The sequence below is a fragment of the Lolium rigidum genome, chromosome 3 (assembly GCF_022539505.1).
Source record: "Lolium rigidum isolate FL_2022 chromosome 3, APGP_CSIRO_Lrig_0.1, whole genome shotgun sequence".
NCBI classification, from domain to species: Eukaryota; Viridiplantae; Streptophyta; class Magnoliopsida; order Poales; family Poaceae; genus Lolium; species Lolium rigidum.
Genome location: NC_061510.1, coordinates 221,917,900 through 221,937,360, shown reverse-complemented (window position 1 = coordinate 221,937,360; position 19,461 = coordinate 221,917,900). Strand labels below are relative to the sequence as shown.

The 19,461-nt window shown below is 44.4% G+C and overlaps 1 protein-coding gene across 1 annotated transcript; it reads right to left on the bottom strand.

The window, feature by feature from the left end:
- Window positions 1-10,575: 10,575 nt before the first annotated feature.
- On the bottom strand, window positions 10,576-17,330 carry LOC124703043 (GTPase Der-like). Its single transcript, XM_047235253.1, has 11 exons — window positions 17,012-17,330; window positions 15,532-15,590; window positions 15,358-15,441; window positions 14,953-15,246; window positions 14,560-14,699; window positions 14,064-14,151; window positions 13,751-13,948; window positions 13,156-13,317; window positions 12,867-13,060; window positions 11,435-11,585; window positions 10,576-10,938 (listed from the first exon to the last, which is right to left on the bottom strand). Exons 1-11 carry the CDS (start codon window positions 17,328-17,330, stop codon window positions 10,726-10,728), a joined length of 1,902 nt encoding a protein of 633 aa, XP_047091209.1. The 3' UTR covers window positions 10,576-10,725.
- Between the last annotated feature and the right edge of the window lie 2,131 nt (window positions 17,331-19,461).

The window sequence follows — 19,461 nt, the reverse complement described above, 5'->3', positions numbered from 1 at the left end:
GGTCACAGCCAGCATCAATGACTCAGGTCTTTGTCGCCATATTATCTTTGGTGTTCAGACGGCCTCGGCAGGGAAGCTATAACTTTTTTTTATGGCTGTGTGGTATTGCTCTTCCCCAAATCTATCTTTTTTTTTACGGCAGGCAACCCGTGCGCTCCACGATCACAAAAAAGCTCATAAGCCTGCCGTCGCACTATCGTACTTCTCGGTGTTGCACTGATCATTTTCCTTGGTTCCGGAACCTGTATCTTGGGAATGTCTTGCGTACCTAGAAATTCAGTTAGCTGATCCAGCCGATGCTGTGCTGCGTAGGATAGAGGGATTCAGTAACATTCAAATAGCATGGCACGCTGTGCCATGATCTCCTATCCACCCTACACTCTTCATCTAAAGGCTGCTATCAACCGATCTGAAAATTTTGCTAAATTTGTCTTTTTTGCTGCGTTCAAAATACAAAATATTTTTGATTGAAACTTTCCGTACTTACAACATGATTCTTTGGTAATACTTACATTTTTTGTTTTGAATTTTTTGATGATTTTTAATACAAAATATTTTTGCTAGGATAGCGGTAGCACTAGTTCGAGCTCCCAGACACCCTGTGTTTTCCGCGACGCAACAGCTCACACACTGTCCTCAGCAAACGTGTAGAGAACAGGGTACAGAAGTATAATCTGCCCTTTGGTGCCCATAGATCATCCCTGATCCTTTGTTTAAGAGCACGTCAAAGGCGTTTCTTATCTTTATAGAAGGTAGAAACTCAAGTACAAGAAAGCCAAAGAACCAATTGAAAACAGTTAGATGGTTAAACTCCAACACACTCACACAAACTCCTACACTCCTAAAGCCCTAAGCCTGCTCTCACGCCGGGTTTTGCATCCCTCCAAAGATCGCTATGGCCCATAGCCTAAACTCCTCTCTGATCCGATCCGTTAATTGCAACACCGAGCACTGCTCCCTAGTGTTCCCAAACACACTCGCATTTCTCCGTTTCCAAAGCATCCAGGAGACCGAAGAATCACCAAAGTGTCAAATTTCCTTCTGCCCCCAACCTGTACTTGCTCCCTGGCCCAAAGCCACCAATCCTCCCAAGTGCTGTCAGGTTGCTTGTTGTATGTGAAGCCCTACCGAGGTCAGGCCAACATGCCAGACCTGCCTTGCGTATGCGCACTAAATAAACATGTGCTTGACAGTGTCCTCCTCTTGTGGGCAGGTAAAGCATGCACTAGTTTGATTTTGGAGCCCATGCCTGAACCTTTTATCCGAAGTCCAAACTCCAAAGTCTGTTCTTTGCAGCTAGCAGGCCAGCTGATTTTTTTTTTTTTTTTACATTTTAGAGGCGCAAAGGATCTCCAGATCGAGTTGTAAAGATTGAATCTGTTACTGCCGTGGCATAGTAGTCTGTAGGTGTCTTTCACCGAGTATGTCCCTGATTTACAGATCATTCCTGACTGAAGAAGGCATCCGGTGGTTTGTTGAACTGTGGGTAGTAGTGCCAGCATTGATCTCTAAAAGGATGTGCCATTTGCATAAGGTGCGGGAGCCTGAATGAATGGATTTATCTAGGTACCAGTGGGTAATCAACCCTGGTGAAGCACGGGCCTGCTGAACCAGAAAGCAACTTGCAAACATAGCTTGCCGTTAGAGATTTGTGCAGGTGCAAATTCGGAATCACTAACGCTCCTTGGCTTTTGGGCACTGTGACTTGCTCCCATGCCAACAGACAGTGTCCGTCAGTGACCTTGTTCATGTTCTTCCAGAGGAAGGCTTTCAACAAATTAGTCGATAAAAACTCAGTACTGGACGGGTTCCACTGAGTACATGCCATGATTTTTTTTTTGGGATAGCTGCCAGGACTGTGTTGATCGTTGCCACTCTGTCACACAAGGAGAGATCACCTCCACGGAAACCAACGATCATTTAGATGCATCGTGGTTTTGTGAAAATTTGATCCTGGATGCCAAGGGTCGACTATATCCTTCCGTGTAGGATCAGAAGTGTGCCGTCTGCATATTTGCAGCACTGGCAGCGGCGCCCCTTGTTGCATCAGAAAAACAATGTCGTATGCTCTTCGTACCATTTGCATTTCCGCAGAAGGCGAGAGCAATTCTGAGTTTGTCACCTGCGGAGCCGTTAATCAGAAGTCGTGCCTATGACATCTTCGCCACGTTGTTGATCCATTTATTTGGGAATCTGTTGGATAATTAGGCACAATTTCCATGATTAATTCCAGAATATAAAACATAACGACAGCAGCTACTAACATGTGAAACTCGAACATACTAGATGCATTAATCAACATGAGTAGCAGCAGCGCAAACGGTAAAGCATCCATCGCTAAACGGATCGAGATATGTCGCACGTATCGATCCTGGTGGAGGTGTAGCAGACGATGTCGCAGCGGTAACGTTGTTGATGACAACGTTGTTGACGACGGGGACGATGGGTCGAAGTAGACGGCGTTGAAGACGACGGTAGGCAGCACCGCCCGACTTGGATGGAAGGCGACCCGTGATGAAGAGCTTGAGCAGTCGCGCGGAGCGCTTCCCAAAAACCTAATTCGCCCTCTCCCGTACAGGATCGCAAGGACGAGCGGTTCCGGAGACCTGCTCTCCCGTTCGCCGATGCACGTCGGCGCGCGGGATGGAGTAGGCTACGATGCCGGCGCAAGCAGAGAGAGGTGGAAACCCTAACTCGTGTATTAGATGTATTTCTGCGGTAGCCGGGCAAGAGATTATATAGGCTCGGGAAATCCTAGGCAACGTGGGCCACGCTCACGTCGCACGAACGTTTCGAGTCGGTTACAGATAGCCCACGATCCGGGAGCGACCCGAACCGACTAACTGTGACGCGTCCGTCTAGGACTCTGTTCGTTTTCCTGAGGTGCAAAAAGTAAGGAAAGTCTCGGCTCGAGGCTCAATCCACTCAACACGAGCGCGGCGCGCGCGTCGTGTCGTGTCGAGTCGAGACGAGCGAGCGAGGAGGAGGAGGAGCGCGCGTGTAGCACTCCTATTCTCACTCACTTACTAGTGGTGGAACAACCCACCTTATAAGGTGGTCTAACTTCCTCCCAACTTTCCATGTGGGACTAAACTTCCCACCTCTTGCCACTCCCTAGTGAGCTGCCACCAACTTGGGCTCAAACTCACATGGCTGCCACTATGTGGGCTTTGAGATTTATAGGAAAAACTGAAATCTAATTTGGGCCACTAAAAGTGGGCCCAATATTTCAACAATCCCCCACCGGATCTCAAATCCCTATTTAGAGATTTACCAATACTCGCTGCTTATTTATATACCGGTGTTTCAGCGGAGACTCGTTAAGTTGAACTTCCGCCTAGAACCTTAAGCTACATCCATTCACACTTGAACAATGGACTAAGCCTTGAATTGCAAGTTTTGCGTGAACAGTGGTTTCACTCAAAGTCATGACCAGTACATGGCTGCCAGTAGCCTACCCCGCGGGTGAAGCATATGCGTCATACTTCGTGGTCTCTTCATGAGTTTACTAGAGATCACCCAACTCTCATAGATTGCGACGTTTAACAATCGGACTCATATAGGTGTGTTATTTCAAGAATGCTCGTAGGACAAGCACCTTTGCTAAAATAGCCAACATAATCACATTAAGGCTTGTTGCCAACCCGCCTTACAGCAATTGAGAGTTGTGCATCTTCACATAGAGAGGGTTACAGAATACTCTCCTCAATTAAACCACTAGTTTGTTCTTCCCAGGTCCTAATTCACGGGATCTCCGATCACAAAGGTTGGGTTACCACTATGGTGTAACATCAACGGGTCTCAAACCCATCTCCCTCGATGCACTTTCTATCACATTACGTGATAGTCCCTTTGTAAAGGGATCTGCTGGGTTTTTGTCCGTTTGAATATATGTAACGAGTTATTACTCCGGAGTTTCGCAATTTCACGACAGACTTCAAACGTCTCTTGACGTGTCTTGATGACTTCGCGTTATCCTTAGAATTGTTCACTTTGACAATTACAGTTTGATTGTCACAATTCAAAAGGATTGCCGGAACAGGTTTTTCAACCACAGGCAAGTCTACCAATAGCTCACGCAACCATTCTGATTCAACAGTGGTTGTGTCTAAAGCAGTAAGTTCTGCTTCCATAGTTGACCTCGTCAATATGGTTTGCTTGCAAGATCTCCATGACACTGCGCCACCTCCAAAGGTAAATGCATACCCACTTGTGGCGTACAGATCAGCTACATCTGAGACCCAATTCGAATCACTATATCCTTCAAGCACGACTGGGTGCCCCGAATAGTGAATCCCATAACTCATTGTACCACATAGGTAGCGCATGACCCTATCAAGTGCATGCCAATGATCAGTACTCGGGTTTGACATGAACCTACTCAACTTGCTAACAGCAAAAGAGATGTCGGGTCTAGTCGCGCTCGCTAAGTACATGAGTGAGCCAACGATCTGAGAATATCTCAATTGATCTATGGCAATCCTCCGGTTCTTGCGTAGTGTCACACTGGGATCATAAGGTGTTGGAGAAGGCTTGCTATCAATATAGCCGAACCGGCTCAAAATCTTCTCAACATAATGGGATTGCGTTAGAGTAATCCCACTCTCGTTCTTAATCAGCTTGATGTTCAGAATCACATCAGCTTCTCCCAGATCTTTCATATCAAAGCTCTTTGACAAGAAAGACTTGACCTCGTGTATTACTTTCATGTTTGTACCAAAGATCAGAATATCATCCGCATACAAACATAGTATAACACCTTCGCCCCCACCATGGCGATAGTAAACGCACTTGTCGACCTCATTGACAACAAAGCCTACATAAGTCAAAGTTCGTCAAACTTCTCATGCCATTGCTTAGGTGCTTGTTTCAGTGCCATATAAAGATTTCAGCAACTTGCACACCTTTCTCTCTGCACCTTTTACTACAAACCCATCGAGCTGATCCATATAGATTTCCTCTTCCAACTCTCCATTAAGGAAAGCTGTCTTTACGTCCATTTGATGAACGATAAGACCATAGGAGGCAGCCATGGATAGTAGTACTCGAATGGTGGTAAGTCTAGCGACAGGTGAATAGGTGTCGAAGTAATCTTCGCCTTCTCTCTGTGTGTAGCCTTTCGCTACAAGCCGCGCCTTGTACTTTTCAATAGTACCATCAGGTCTTAGCTTCTTCTTGAACACCCATTTGCAGCCTACAGGCTTGCATCCGTGTCGTTCTGACAACTCCCAAGTTCCATTAGAAAGAATCGAGTCCATCTCATTATGGACAGCTTCTTTCCAGTCATCTGCATCTGGAGATGCATATGCCTCTGCAATAGACGTGGGAGTATCATCCACAAGGTACACAATGAAATCATCACCAAAGGATTTTCCAATCCTCCGTCTCTTGCTCCGTTTAGGAGCTTCATTGTCATCCTTCTCAATAACAATCTCATGTGATTGTTCAAAATACTCATTAGATGTACTAGATTCGGGAACTATCTCGGTAGAAATTCTAGCAATGCTATGCATATCTTTCATAGGAAACATATTCTCAAAGAATGTTGCATCACGAGATTCCATAATAGTATCAACATGCATATCGGTACTTCAGATTGAACTACTAAAAATCTATAGCCTACACTCCGCGGAGCATAACCTAGAAAGATACAATCCACTGTCTTTGGTCCGTGTTTGCGCTTCTTAGTAATTGGAATATTGACTTTCGCCAAACATCCCCATGTGCGCAAATACGAAAGTGATGGTTTTCTCCTAGACCACTCCTCGTAAGGGGTTTTATCTTTATTCTTGTTAGGAACTCTATTCAGGACATGACATGAAGTCAACAAAGCCTCCCCCCACCATGCCTTTGATAAACCAGCGAGTGGCTAACATGGAATTCACCAAGTCGATCGGCGTGCGGTTTTTCCTCTCGGCAATCCCGTTTGATTGGGGCGAATAGGGAGGCGTCCTCTCATGAATAATACCATGTTCCTCACAGAATTCATCAAAGATTTTAGGAAAATACTCGCCACCACGATCCGACCTAAGACGCTTGATCTTTCTCTCTAGTTGATTTTCAACTTCGGCCCTATAAATTTTAAAGTAGTCTAAAGCTTCATCTTTAGTTCGCAACAAATAAACATAGCAAAATCTAGTCGCATCATCAATCAATGTCATGAAATATCTCTTTCCACCTTTTGTCAACACACCATTCATCTCGCATAGATCAGAATGTATGAGTTCTAGAGGTGCCAAGTTTCTCTCCTCGGCCGCCTTGTGAGGCTTCCAAGGTTGCTTTGATTGCACACAACTATGGCACTTAGAACCTTTGGCAATGGTGAAATTCGGAATTAAACTTAAAATGGATAGCCGAGACATTAAACCAAAATTAATGTGACATAAACGAGAATGCCAAACACTGGTATCATCACTAACATTGCCACAAATATGGTTCACGAGACTTATTGCTGAAATCGAAAAGCGAAAAACGGAACAAGCCTCCGCACTCATAGCCTTTACCAATAAATTGTCCAAACTTGGAAACAACTACTTTATTCGACTCTAAAACAACCTTAAACCCATCTCCGCATAGAAGGGAGCCGCTAACGAGATTCTTGTTCATAGTAGGGACATGCTGCACGTTCCTCGACCGCACGATCTTCCCGAAGTGAACTTCGGATCTACCGTGCCAACACCACGAACGAAGCATGTGACCCATTCCCCATCAAGACGGAAGAATCCCGGGCGACTCGGTAAGAAGTGAACATGGATATGTCAAGCACACACATGAACATTAGCACCTGTATCAATCCACCAACATGGAGATTGAAATACCGAAAGAACGAGTAAAGAGATTACCGTACCCATCGGCATTGCTAGCGGTCACCGTGTTGACTTGCCTCGCCTTTTTCTTGCGGTCCGCCCTCTCCGGACAGATCCTTAGAAAAGTGGTCAGCCTCTCCACAGTAAAGCAGCTCGGATCCGCTTTGTTTATCATCTTCTTCTTCTTGAAGGTTGTAGTCTTCATAGGCTTATTGAAAGAGGGCTTGTTATTCTCTTTGTTCTTGCTCGTAGGGTTTCTTCCGCACCATGTTGGCGCTAGACCGACCCTCTCCTTTCTCGGTATTATCCTTAGCCCGAGCTTTCTCCTCAACATCAAGAGACGCTATCGGATTTTCAACCGATATCTCCCTGTCTCTTGTGTTTGAGAGTTGTGGCAAAGTTCCTCCATGAAGGGGGCAACTTAGCGATGATGCATCCAGCCACAAACTTGTCGGGTAAGGCACACTTAAGGAGTTCAAGCTCTTTCGCAATGCATCGTATCTCATGAGCTTGTTCGACTACGGAACGGTTGTTTACCATCCCGATGTCATGGAAGCTCTCCATGATGTACGATTCATCGCTCGCATCGGTTGCATCGAATTTAGCATTCGGTGCATCCCGGAGCTCTTTACCATCTCGTTATGTGCATGTACACATCACACGGACGATCAGCAAGAATACTCGAACGCATCCGACGAAGAGAGTATTGTTTTCCTTGAACTTGTTCTGATCTTGGTCAGATATAGTTCCTTCGGGTAAACCATCGATAACGTCGAATATTTTCATATGAGTAAGCCGAGCATGGCCTTAACTTGCCACCTCTTAAAGTGCACACCGGTGAACTTATCCGGCCTCAGTGCATCGACAAAACCAGCCATTGTTAACTCGGGAAATTGCCTACAATTAGGTTTTTGGATTGTTGGATAATTAGGCACAATTTCCATGATTAATTCCGAATATAAAACATAACGACAGCAGCTACTAACATGTGAAACTCGAACATACTAGATGCATTAATCAACATGAGTAGCGAGCAGCGCAAACGGTAAAGCATCCATCGCTAAACGGATCGAGATATGTCGCACGTACCGATCTGGTGGAGGTGTAGCGAGACGATGTCGCAGCAGTAACGTTGTTGATGACAACGTTGTTGACGACGGGGACGATGGGTCGAAGTAGACGGCGTTGAAGACGACGGTAGGCGGCACCGCCCGACTTGGACGGAAGGCGACCCGTGATGAAGAGCTTGAGCAGGTCGCGCGAGCGCTTCCCAAAAACCTAATTCGCCCTCTCCCGTACGGGATCGCAAGGACGAGCGGTTCCGGAGACCTGCTCTCCCGTTCGCCGATGCACGTCGGCGCGCGGGATGGAGTAGGCTACGATGCCGGCGCAAGCGAGAGAGAGGTGGAAACCCTAACTCGTGTATTAGATGTGTTTCTGCGGTAGCCGGGCAAGAGATTATATAGGCTCGGGAAATCCTAGGCAACGTGGGCCACGCTCACGTCGCACGAACGTTTCGAGTCGGTTACAGATAGAGCGAGCGAGGAGGAGGAGGAGCGCGCGTGTAGCACTCCTATTCTCACTCACTTACTAGTGGTGGAACAACCCACCTTATAAGGTGGTCTAACTTCCTCCCAACTTTCCATGTGGGACTAAACTTCCCACCTCTTGCCACTCCCTAGTGAGCTGCCACCAACTTGGGCTCAAACTCACCTGGCTGCCACTATGTGGGCTTTGTGATTTATAGGAAAAACTGAAATCTAATTTGGGCCACTAAAAGTGGGCCCAATATTTCAACAGAATCCTCTCGCCTTGTCAGTGCATGGTGTCGAAGGTCTTCTTGAAATCCAGTTTCAGTTTTTTTTTTTCAGTTTGTGCGCGCACTATACCATCTCAGCTCATGTTGTGAAGTTCTGGATAATCGACCTGCCTTTGATAAAGACAGATATCATGGAGTTCACTAATAGTAGTATCATCTTTGTTTGCAAACTGTTCGTGACTGGTCTGTAGTCAGAGATTTGTTGCAGTGTATCACATTTGGGGATAAGTGTGATAAATGTTGAGTCAACGCCTGCAAGGCCAAGGTTTGCTTCCTCCATCGCACGGAAAAGGTCTAGCGGATCTGGTTTGAGCTCGTTGACGAATGCTTTGTTGAACAACTTGAACTCCTTCGTGAAGCGGCTACCTGGTACTTTTTTTTAAACTTCCACCCAGGGGGAGAGAGTCCCCACCTGAATTTCATTCATTTCAAATGTTTAGGTTTCAAAGTTACATGCGGACAGATGGTCTCGTCAACGCAGGACGGCCTCCTTTTGAGATTGATCCTTGAATCGGTACATCCAAAGGGAAAGATCACAGATTACATTAGATAGAGTGGCCTTAGTTGACAGGATCTCATTTCTGAATACTAGAGTATTTCTTGCGTCCCATATCTTCCAGAATCGTCAGTGCTACTGATGTCCAGATTGAGGGTGGTAGTGTTGAGGTGTGTGGTTGGTTCCATATGTCACTGAATTCACCTAGTTGGGGTGAGAGTCTTGCTCGTTGCCAGACCAAGCTTGCTGCAGGGCATGAGAAGAATACGTGGTCTCTGTCTCTGATAACTCCAGGGTAGCGCGGGCAGAAAGGTGAGTCAATGATCGTCTTGTGGTGAAGGTTGGCTCTGGTGTTGAGGCGGTTGACGTGTAGCAGCCATCCGAAAACCTTTACTCTGCTCGGCACGGGAGAGCCCCAAAGACGTTCCGATTGGGCGTTGCAGCTCACGTCCTGTAGGGATGTTAAGCAGCTTTGGTTGTGAATTCTCCTCTGTCGATCATACGACGGGCATCAGCTTCGTCAGAGATGTGAACATCCTGCAAGAGTGGAAACAGGGTGGCAAGCTCCAGAGCAGCTGCCTCAGGTTAGTCTGTTCCGAAGGGCGTGCTGAACCTGATTGCATGGTATCACTGACGAGGGCGTGCTGGTTTTGGTGGCGTGAAAAAATCGCAGGGAATGTTTGCGCTAAAGGCTTTGGAAGTAACCATCTATCTAGCCAGAAGAAGGTGGCCTGGCCATTTTGCACCTTGCATTGAGTGATGTCTCGAAGAGTGTCAAGGTGTTTGTGTATTATCTTTCCTAGAAATGAGTAGTTTATGCCGTGTCTAATGGGGAATGGTGAGAGTGAAGTGATCCATGTTTTCCAGGGAGTGTCTGTTTGGTGCAGAGTTTTGAAACAAAACTTCAGAAGTAGGCAAATGTTTTGAACATGCATGTTTTTAACACCTAGGCCGTCATTTTTTTTTGGGTCTGCTCATGGAAACGCAGAAGAAGTAACATGATATGTAGATGGATGCTTACTGCGAAAGAAACTGGAAACAGTAAAAAGGAAATTTTCTGTCTTACAGGATTAATTGAACACCATGCAGTACTGAACACCACGCAGTACAGAAAGCAACCTACCTATGTGTTAGAAACTTTGAAGGAAAAAGAGAAACATGCAGTTTTATGGGAAGGGGAAAACACTACCCTGCATTACTGCACCTACGAACCAACTTTTGTCAATTCGAAAACGGCAACCAATTCATCCTAAAAACTACTCAACGTACAGAATATCAAATCTTGATGGTCTAACATTTGAGAGACCCAGAATTTCGGATATTTATAGCTGAGGGAGCAGACTTAAACTTGCAAATACTTTTTTTTTTAATATGAACTCCTTGGTGCATGGATACTGGATAGTTGTAGGTTAGCAACCAGGACAAGCTTGTGAGTGAGAAAAGAAAAGGCATCGTGATAGTGCTAACTCGCTACATTTCCGTTTCCTTTCTGAACGTAGCAATACAATTTCAGCCAAGAAAAGATTAAAAAAAAGGATGTCAGGATAGTGCTAACTCGCTACACTTTCATTTTCCTCTTGAACATAGTAACGTTGCTTCACATGCTAACTCGCCGCTACAAGCGCATTACGAGCCTGTGTATTTGTCTTCCTCTGTTGCTTGTCTGTCCGCTTCCGGCTACGCCACAGTATCCGGATAGGTGTGCCTGGGAACCCAGCGTCAGACCGAAGTTGTTTGTGCATGTACCGACGGTACGGCTCGGGGAAGAGTTTTGCGTCATTGACGAAGAGAACAAATGTTGGTGGACGAACAGCAGCCTGCAGGAGAAGAGCAAGGTTCCTTAAGCTCAGAAGAGAGTTGCCAAAAGAAATGCTCAGAAGGATGAAAATGATGTATAAGGCAGTTTCAAGATAAAACTGTTCAGACTGAAAGCAGCGAGGATTGTCCCTTTCCAAAGAGGTGAAACTATCTACACAGATGCCATACTAGCTGACTCATCGAAATATATAATTATACTGAAGTAATTGGTTAGCATGAAACCAACAACCCCCTCTCTGAATTATCTTCAAATACTTCAGCACGACTTGGGAATTAGCATAAAAAATATCTTTGAACAACTGATAAAGGGCGTGGAGTTTGATGATTGTAACAAACAAGTTGAAATTCTTTCCACGACCAATCTAACTTTAATAAGGGAATAGAAAATGCGTAAATGGGGAATACGGTTGTAATTATGGTGTCAGCTTACTCGAAAGGTTATCTTATAAATACTATAAGTAATTTACATGGGTTTAGAACAAGGCCATAGGTTACCTGTGTTGTGTAATAAACACGGCCTCTTTTGCCACCTCTTGTTCTTGGTGGCGCTTTGAATGATACAGCTTCTCTAACCACTTGGTTAAGAATAGATGTGCCAAGTCTTCTAGACCTTTCCTTTTCAACCAAAGAAGCAGCAGAAATAATCCTGACAGCAAATATATATGGCATCTTAGAGAATGACAATACAGGAAAATATTCTATATGCAGTGCCGATGTCCGGAACACAAGTACAGGACTAACAGAGGTATGGATGACCTGTTAATATTAAGAGGGAAATTGGAAATTTAGCAAGTTTTGTCCACCCATTAAGCATAAAAAACTTGGAGAACATAAGCTGATAAGACTGCTCATAATGAGAGTAACTTAGGTAGTAACATCACACACTTCAAAGTGTTTTGGTGACATGACATAGCAATAAATGAAGAAAGAAAGGGAGGTGGTAACTAGCTATGTTACCATAACATCACACACCCCAAGATAAAATGAGTCTACAGATTAATAAATAAGACTTTGCATGATACCATCTCCAAGTTACTTTCCACTATAAAGATAGTAACATGGACTAGTAACTTATGTATGACACCACCTTATATTACTCCCCACTATAAGCAGCCTAAGAGTCAACACAAGTTCGAATGTCCGTTAGCAAGAAAGATACAACACCTTGACAAGCAACATACAGCTTTGCTTAACAGTGAAAAAGATATATATACTGAGGGTTTTGAAAACAGATAGAACGAAATTGTAATGCCATCAACTGCAAGTATACCCAGTAACCCACTACCCCAGCAGTTGGCATTACAGATCTACGAGTCTACAAGGTTCATGTTGTAGGAAACCTGAAGAATGAAACAAAACATGGAAACAGTGTTCTAGAAGAAGAAAAAAATGGAAATGGCTGGCCACTACGTAAATTAATCGTTGCAGAGGTATAACCTAAATTATTAACTAGAAAAATCATCGGTTGGATGGTAAGTTGCCAATTCATGTTTACACAAAGAATGCAGGTATAAATGGACAGGGGACGAATTCAGAACACAACTATATGTCATGGTTTGAACATTGGTAAACTGCAGAGTCATGGCAACGATCTCTGAGCTGGCAAATACAGTCCAGTGTGTAAAATGACATGAGACCTTTTTTTCTTCGATAATGAATGACATGAGACCTAGGCCCCATAAGTGAATCAAACATTGTATGCTACTCCCTCCGTTCCATAATTCTTGTCGTGGTTTTAGTTACATTTTTGCAATGGTACTTTAAATATGATAGTAAAACAAAAATGAGGGATGTGTGGAACCAGCATAAATATGATAAAAGTAAAACGCAGTAAAAAAAATGGAAGAGATACTATCAATCACAAGCAGCTAATATCTGAACGACGTACCTAAAGACCGAGATTCTAAAACAAAGATAAGGGATTTACTTTTCAACGCTGTTCCCATTTATTGCAGAACAATAAACAATAGGTGCCCAGTCAAGTACACGAAGCTTCTCTCTTACATCCAACTCATAATGTGTAGTACTCTCATTGTTCTTGTTTGGAATCGTGTCCCATTTGTTCACAACAATGACACATGCCTTTCCCTCTTTTTCAATCCTTTCTGCAATTTTATAATCCTTGGCACCAAAAAAAAGCTCACTGTATTAGAACGAACTTTATATCGATATGAATTGTTTGTGTGCACATGTGAATGGATTGGTGAGATCAATACCTGCTCTGTGACGCACGCCATCGCTTCAACAACAAGGGCAACTACATCAGATCGACGAATTGCACTAAATGCACGTTTTACTGACAGCGTTTCAGTCGTGCTGCCAGCAGAAGCAACTGCTGCTCTGCGCCGGATGCCAGCCGTATCAATGAGTTTGTATTTCTGCAGCATTTTTAATATCAGCATATCAGCATTGCATTGCGACGATGTCTCATTTGTCTTTCTTACATATCCTATCTAAACTTCATAGTTATAAACATAAAGAAGCACATTTAACTGGATACAGTTGGACTGTGTACTGAACTAGTGAAGCGGCTCTGTATTTAAATGTTCAAAAAACGTTGACCAACGGGGGAATGATCCCTCCCTTGGCTATACGTGGTTAGGTAGGATGAGACTCTCCCCGCGGATGGACGCTAGGATGATAACCCGGTTTATTTGCCCCTCCCTGCGAAATTACCGCGAGATGGGGATTCGAACCCGGGTGGGCTGGCTGCGCACTCGCTTGCCTTGCCACTGAGCTGGAACTCAGTTCTCAAAATGCGTGGCTACCAGGATTCGAGTATTTAAATGTTCAAGAGTCTTATGAACAAACCTGCCCATCCTCTGTGGTTAACTCAGTATCAATGGCATCACGGGTGGTCCCACTAACTGGGCTCACAATTGTTCTATCTTCTCCAACCAAAGCATTTAATATACTACTTTTCCCAACATTTGGTCTTCCAACAATGGAAATAGCCGGAATGCGGTTTTCTTCTTCTTCCTCCTCAAAATCATCCAGTCCTTCTAGTCCCTGTAATGAGCAATCTTTATATCAAAAATAACGTCATGAATGTTCCCAATACCTCAAAAATATTTTCCATGCATGCATGTAAGATAAAATCTTATCTGAACAAATATTACAATACCTCGAATTTTTTCAGTTCTGAACAGACCATATCAAGGAGCTCTCCAGTTCCAGTGCCGGTAATAGCGGATATTGGTACAGGTGTAAATCTTGCAGGAATAATGGAAAGATGGGTCAAGCAGTAAATACAGCAACATAAGTCATCATGGTTTATGGCAAGAAGGCAAACAGAGTTGAGAGATAATTGATTCTAACAGCATAACTAATTGAGGTACAGGAGTTTTGTTATCATGCATGTCGAACAATTAAATTCTGCTACTTCAAGGTGTTATGGCCTAAACAGTTGAAGCAAGACTAATGTGGTGTTTGTTCTTTTTTAGTTTAGCAGCACAAACACAATTTTTTTCTTACAATGTGAAGTTTCAGTAGCCGCTATTGTCCAAAATGTAACATTAAAAAAATCATTCCAACATTGTGTAACCGTTTTGATGTGAATGAACTGAATGATGTGTAATCACAGTGTGATCATAGTGTAAGCTGTACTTTTATAGGCTCACCCTAATGACCAAAATTCTAATGCTTGCATTTGCCCTTTCCGCGGCGATTCACACTTGTTTACAGCAAGTATGATGCACTTGTGTGAGAAGTTGCGACGTAACCAATCAGCAATTTCTATATCAGCTGCCACGAGACCAGCCTGCAGGAAATTGAGACCATCATGTTAAGGACAAGCTTTGGAACAATTTACAGATAACGTCAGACGGCAAAAAAAAAAAACAGTTAAGGAAACAAAGACACCAGAGAAACACAACATGAGTCATCAGGAGATAATTTATTGAGCTGTCCATATTACAGTAAATAATGCTACTAAGATAAAAAGGATCTAATGTCACAAAAGTAACACATAGAATAGTTTCTCAAAATATAAGATGATGATTGCCTAAACCTGCCTGACCGTCCACAAGGAATAGAAGGACAGCTGCTTCTTCAACAGCAGCAACAGCTTGCTTTTCAATCATTGATGGCATCCTAGCAATAGCAGCTTCTCTAGAGGCCAGAGGAATCCCATCCATACCGACAGTAGTTGTGATGGCAAGTTCTTCCATTACACCTGCTTGCGACTTTGATAGAGTAATCACACCCCCAGTATCGATAACCATAAACTCTTGATCACCCCAAAAAGATCGCCCGTACAAACGATCTCTGGTTACGCCAGGTTCATCAACAACGATAGCCCTGTTGCCCTGTCAGATATTTAAAACGACATCATATCATGTTTTGGACTCAGATCACACAGACAACGGTCACATTTCATAAACTAACTGAAATTATGGTCATGTGAGTAAGTGGCATACCCCAACAAGACGATTGAACAGAGCAGATTTACCAACATTAGGCCTACCAATAACAGCCACCTTTGGAAGATTATTGTCTGGGATCTGAATCATGCATTGAATGGTAAATCAGTTAACTTTATTTTCCACACTGCAACTAGACGACTGAATATCAGAACAGCAAGGTAGACTGACATGTTTAGCTGTTGATGTCTTATCCCTCATGGTTCTTCTTTTATCACGAACATCACCATCTGAAAAAGGTTGAGGTGTAGTCTATGAACGAGTGAAGTGAATGAAGTAAAGTTTTAGAGGAAGAAACAAGCAGATCATTCTATTCTACTTGGAAAACACAACTTTGACAGTCATCAATGTGACTGTTGCAATACTGCGAACAGGACCGGTCCTGAGATTTCGGGGGCCTGGGGCGAACGTAGGATCCATGGCCCTCAATATAAACATTAAAATAATAATTAATAATTTTGTATACTATTTAAATCTTAACAATAAAAATTTCAAGTGCATTTTTAACACATTCTTTGATACAATAGATATTACCTTAAATTATAGACAAATATCTATGAGGCCCAATCAACTCTTCTCTCTTTTCGGAGCCCAATTATTGTTTCTAGATGACATGACTATGTAATGCCACTGCAATAAAAGTTAAGGACCATGATGAAATTCGTGAAGCCTAGAGGATCGTTGATGAAACCGAACTAATGATTTGTTATTTTTCCTTATTATGGGAAATGCACGAATAACAACCTTATCCTTCTTTGATCCGGTCCCTATAATAAGCATAAAATGATAATTTTACGGAAATTTTACCAGTAAATACATAAAACGCATAAAAAATATTGCTATCAAATAATTTATACGAACAAATATTTAATATTTCTTCTAATATCATGTCGATATTGTGCCCTTTTTCAGAAGACGACCAAACTGTGTCGTGCACCGCGCCTTGCACATGTGAAGCTAGACTCTACCTGGCCATGGACATGCAATTCCTCTGTTTATGACATCTATCAGATAGACTAACACGCCAAGGAAGAGTAATGTGTACCCACACAAAAAAAAGGAAGAGTAATGTGGGTCGATAGTCAACTATGTGGTGCAGTTCCTTTTTTAAAGCATCGTCTGCTGTCATTCCTGGAACGTTACTACTTTGCCCCAGCCCAATCTAACCAGAGAAAAAAGGGCCGAAGCTAACAAAAGGACAAAAGGGCCCAACTACCAGCCCAGCAGAACAACCTTGTGCTTCGTCCATAACATTTCGTCCCAGTACCTGTCAACCGTATCAGAGAAGTTCCTGATCTGCTCTAATGGCGATGCACATATCATCCGCAGCATAGCTGCTTCGAGATTTGGGGCCCCTTGATTCCGGGGGCCTGGGGCGGCCGCCCTGCCTGCCCCCCCTTAGGGCCGGCCCTGACTGCGAACCAAGGCTAAACTTTCTACAACTGTATTGCTAACAAAATTGCTTTGCAACATTCGCACATTGTTCAGAGTCAATATTCGTATCATACTGCTCTAGAATTGCCGCAGGCTTCAAGTGACTCACTGCAATAAATGCTAAATAGGGGTGAAGCAATACACGATCGAACGGCTACCAGGGGCAGATTCAAATCCCCGCACGAAGACAGGTGGAAAGCAAATGGGCAATACTTACCTAGGCGGAGCTCGCGGTCGAGGCGTGCGGCGAGGTCGGCGGCGGCGCGCCGCGCCTCCTCCTCCATCTCCTCCACGTCCATCTCCTCGTCATCCTCTTCGTCGCTGTAATACTCCTCTTCATCCTCATCTCCGTCTTCATCTTCGTAAGCGGGTTGCTGCGTGGCAGCGGCGGCGCGGAGCCCGCGGGCGGGCGCGGGCGGAGCGAGGGAGATGAGCAGCTGGCGAGGAGCGGGAGCCCTGGAGGCGAGCGGGAGGATGCGGGGGTTTCTGGAGGCAGGGTGGAGGAGAGGCGGGCGCGAGGTGGAAGCCATGGCCATGGCGCGCGGCGGAATATGCGACTTCCGGGGAGCGGGAGGGGATAAGGAGGGGTTGAAGCCGTTATGGCTGCCGCGTGGGACCCACCGCTCAGCCTCTTTTCTTTAGGAAAAAAAAACTGATACATCCATTTTAGCATCAAATAATATATATCGGAGGGAGTAGTAGATTATGTTAGGATTTTGGTAACCGTCTTCTTGTTGGTTTCTCTTCAGTGGAGATAGCATCGTCTATAATAAATGATCTTCGGTCTTTCGTTCGACGACGAGATCTCGTTCCCGACATCAATGGTGGTGTTGAAAGATTATAATTCTTTAGGTGTGGGCCTTCAGATCTCCTTCGCCAGATCAATTTTGGATCTTCTTTTATGGTTGCCGCGAGGAGGATTATCCTCGCAGCTTTTATTCCGGCTGCTATGTTCTCAACAACGGTGATTTCGTACTCTCGGATTTCCAGCAACATTGACAAAGCTGGTCGGTTATTATTTTCTGACATACTCATGTTGATACTCTAGCCGATGTTGAATGACTACTTTAATGGTTGCGTTGCGACTCAAATTAAAATATGGGAACCTCCATTGGCAATTACAAGGTCTATGGTTTGTTATCTATTTTTAGTTGTCTTCACGAAACTATAAGATTGTATCTTGGAAGAAGAAAGGGTTTGAAGAGCTCGAAGATTTGTTTGTATCATTAGACTTTATTTTGTACTCCTTGGAGACAGCTCGTGTAGCTCTACCATGTACTATTTATTACTATAAATATATGTGGTATTGATTTTCAAAAAAAAAATAGAAAAAAGAAACCGATGATACGTACATCCATTTTGAAATATAATTTATTTTAGAAAGCTAGTTTATTTTTAAAAAAAATTGTATTTTAAAATGGAGTTGGTATTAATCAAACGCACATGTTTGGCAATGAGTCATATTTTAGACCAGATCCATCACTCAAGGAGGCAATGAGCCATGTAACACACCACAACTACCACTTACTCTGACAAGGAACATCGGCCGGAGGAGCCATACAAGCCTCCTTAATGCAGGATGTAGGGTTAGCTCCACCCTACCCTTTAGGCAGCCAGATTCGCGCAGTCTTCAGCAGACCCGCGCTATGTGGGTATTACCCTTCGGGTAACTGACATTGCACTACCTCTTGCGGCCCAACCAGGGGTCCATGAAGGCACTCGATGGCAAGGTGGGCCACTACGTTGGTGCCGAAGAAGAATTCTTGAAAAACAAGATAAGCAAACGAAGAAATACAAGGAAAGCTTAGAACTATCACCCTTTGTAACCTAGTCGTACCCGGACAGATCTCTCGAGACCTGGCTCCCAATATAAGGGTCAGGAGAGAGGCTGCCGAGGACACACGTAATCTTAGCAATCATAGCCACCGCAAGTCTAGAGCTAGGTCCCTGCAGAACTTAGTCTCTCGACGAGATCATAGCCGAAACCTTCGGCACCCCATTGTAACCCGATATTTTCATAATCAAGATCAGACAGGCAGGACGTAAGGGTTTTACCTCATCAAGGGCCCGAACCTGGGTAAATCGCTCTCCCCGCTTGTTTGATAACCGATGTCTCGTGTCAGCCTACAGGATTCCATCTACCCTAAGCCCCATACGGAGGGCATTGCCGAGGAGTACCCACGACAATTGGCGCCGTCTGTGGGAAACCTGTTGGCACAAGATCCGTCATCGGCAGATTCGGCCATGTCATCGGTAGCTTCGTCGACACCGCCGGCGTCACCACCGGCACCTTCTTCGCCAAGCTCGGGGAGTTCGATTCGATTCGGCTCCTTCGAGTTCACCCCGCACAGCGACTCGTCCCGTTCAACCTTTTCGGATCTGCAAGGAAAGTTGGGCATGACGTTCGGGAGTGTTCATTGCAACGTTAACACGGAAGGGATCATTCGGCTGATCGAGCCGTTTGTCCCCAGATCAGCAAGGAAATCATCACCATCGGCTGCAGGATTGATCATGTCATCATCAATCGATCTGTCGGCTGGTTTAACAGACTCGACGAATTCATCTCCACCATCGACCCCTCGGTCGGTGTCCTTGATGTCGGTTGGATCCGATAACTCCATGTTAGATATGAAATCGTATTATTGCTTGAACTGTGACACCAGGCAC

Bases quoted from the DNA above. Each gene is read 5' to 3' on its own strand.
- LOC124703043 (XM_047235253.1), bottom strand. From the start codon at position 17,330: ATGGCCATGGCTTCCACCTCGCGCCCGCCTCTCCTCCACCCTGCCTCC. The intron at 11,586-12,866 runs GTAAATCCCTTA...ATTTGCTGTCAG, and splicing joins AATGGGAACAGCGTTGAAAA to GATTATTTCTGCTGCTTCTT. The intron at 10,939-11,434 runs GTAACCTATGGC...CTTCTCCTGCAG, and splicing joins GTGTTTATTACACAACACAG to GCTGCTGTTCGTCCACCAAC.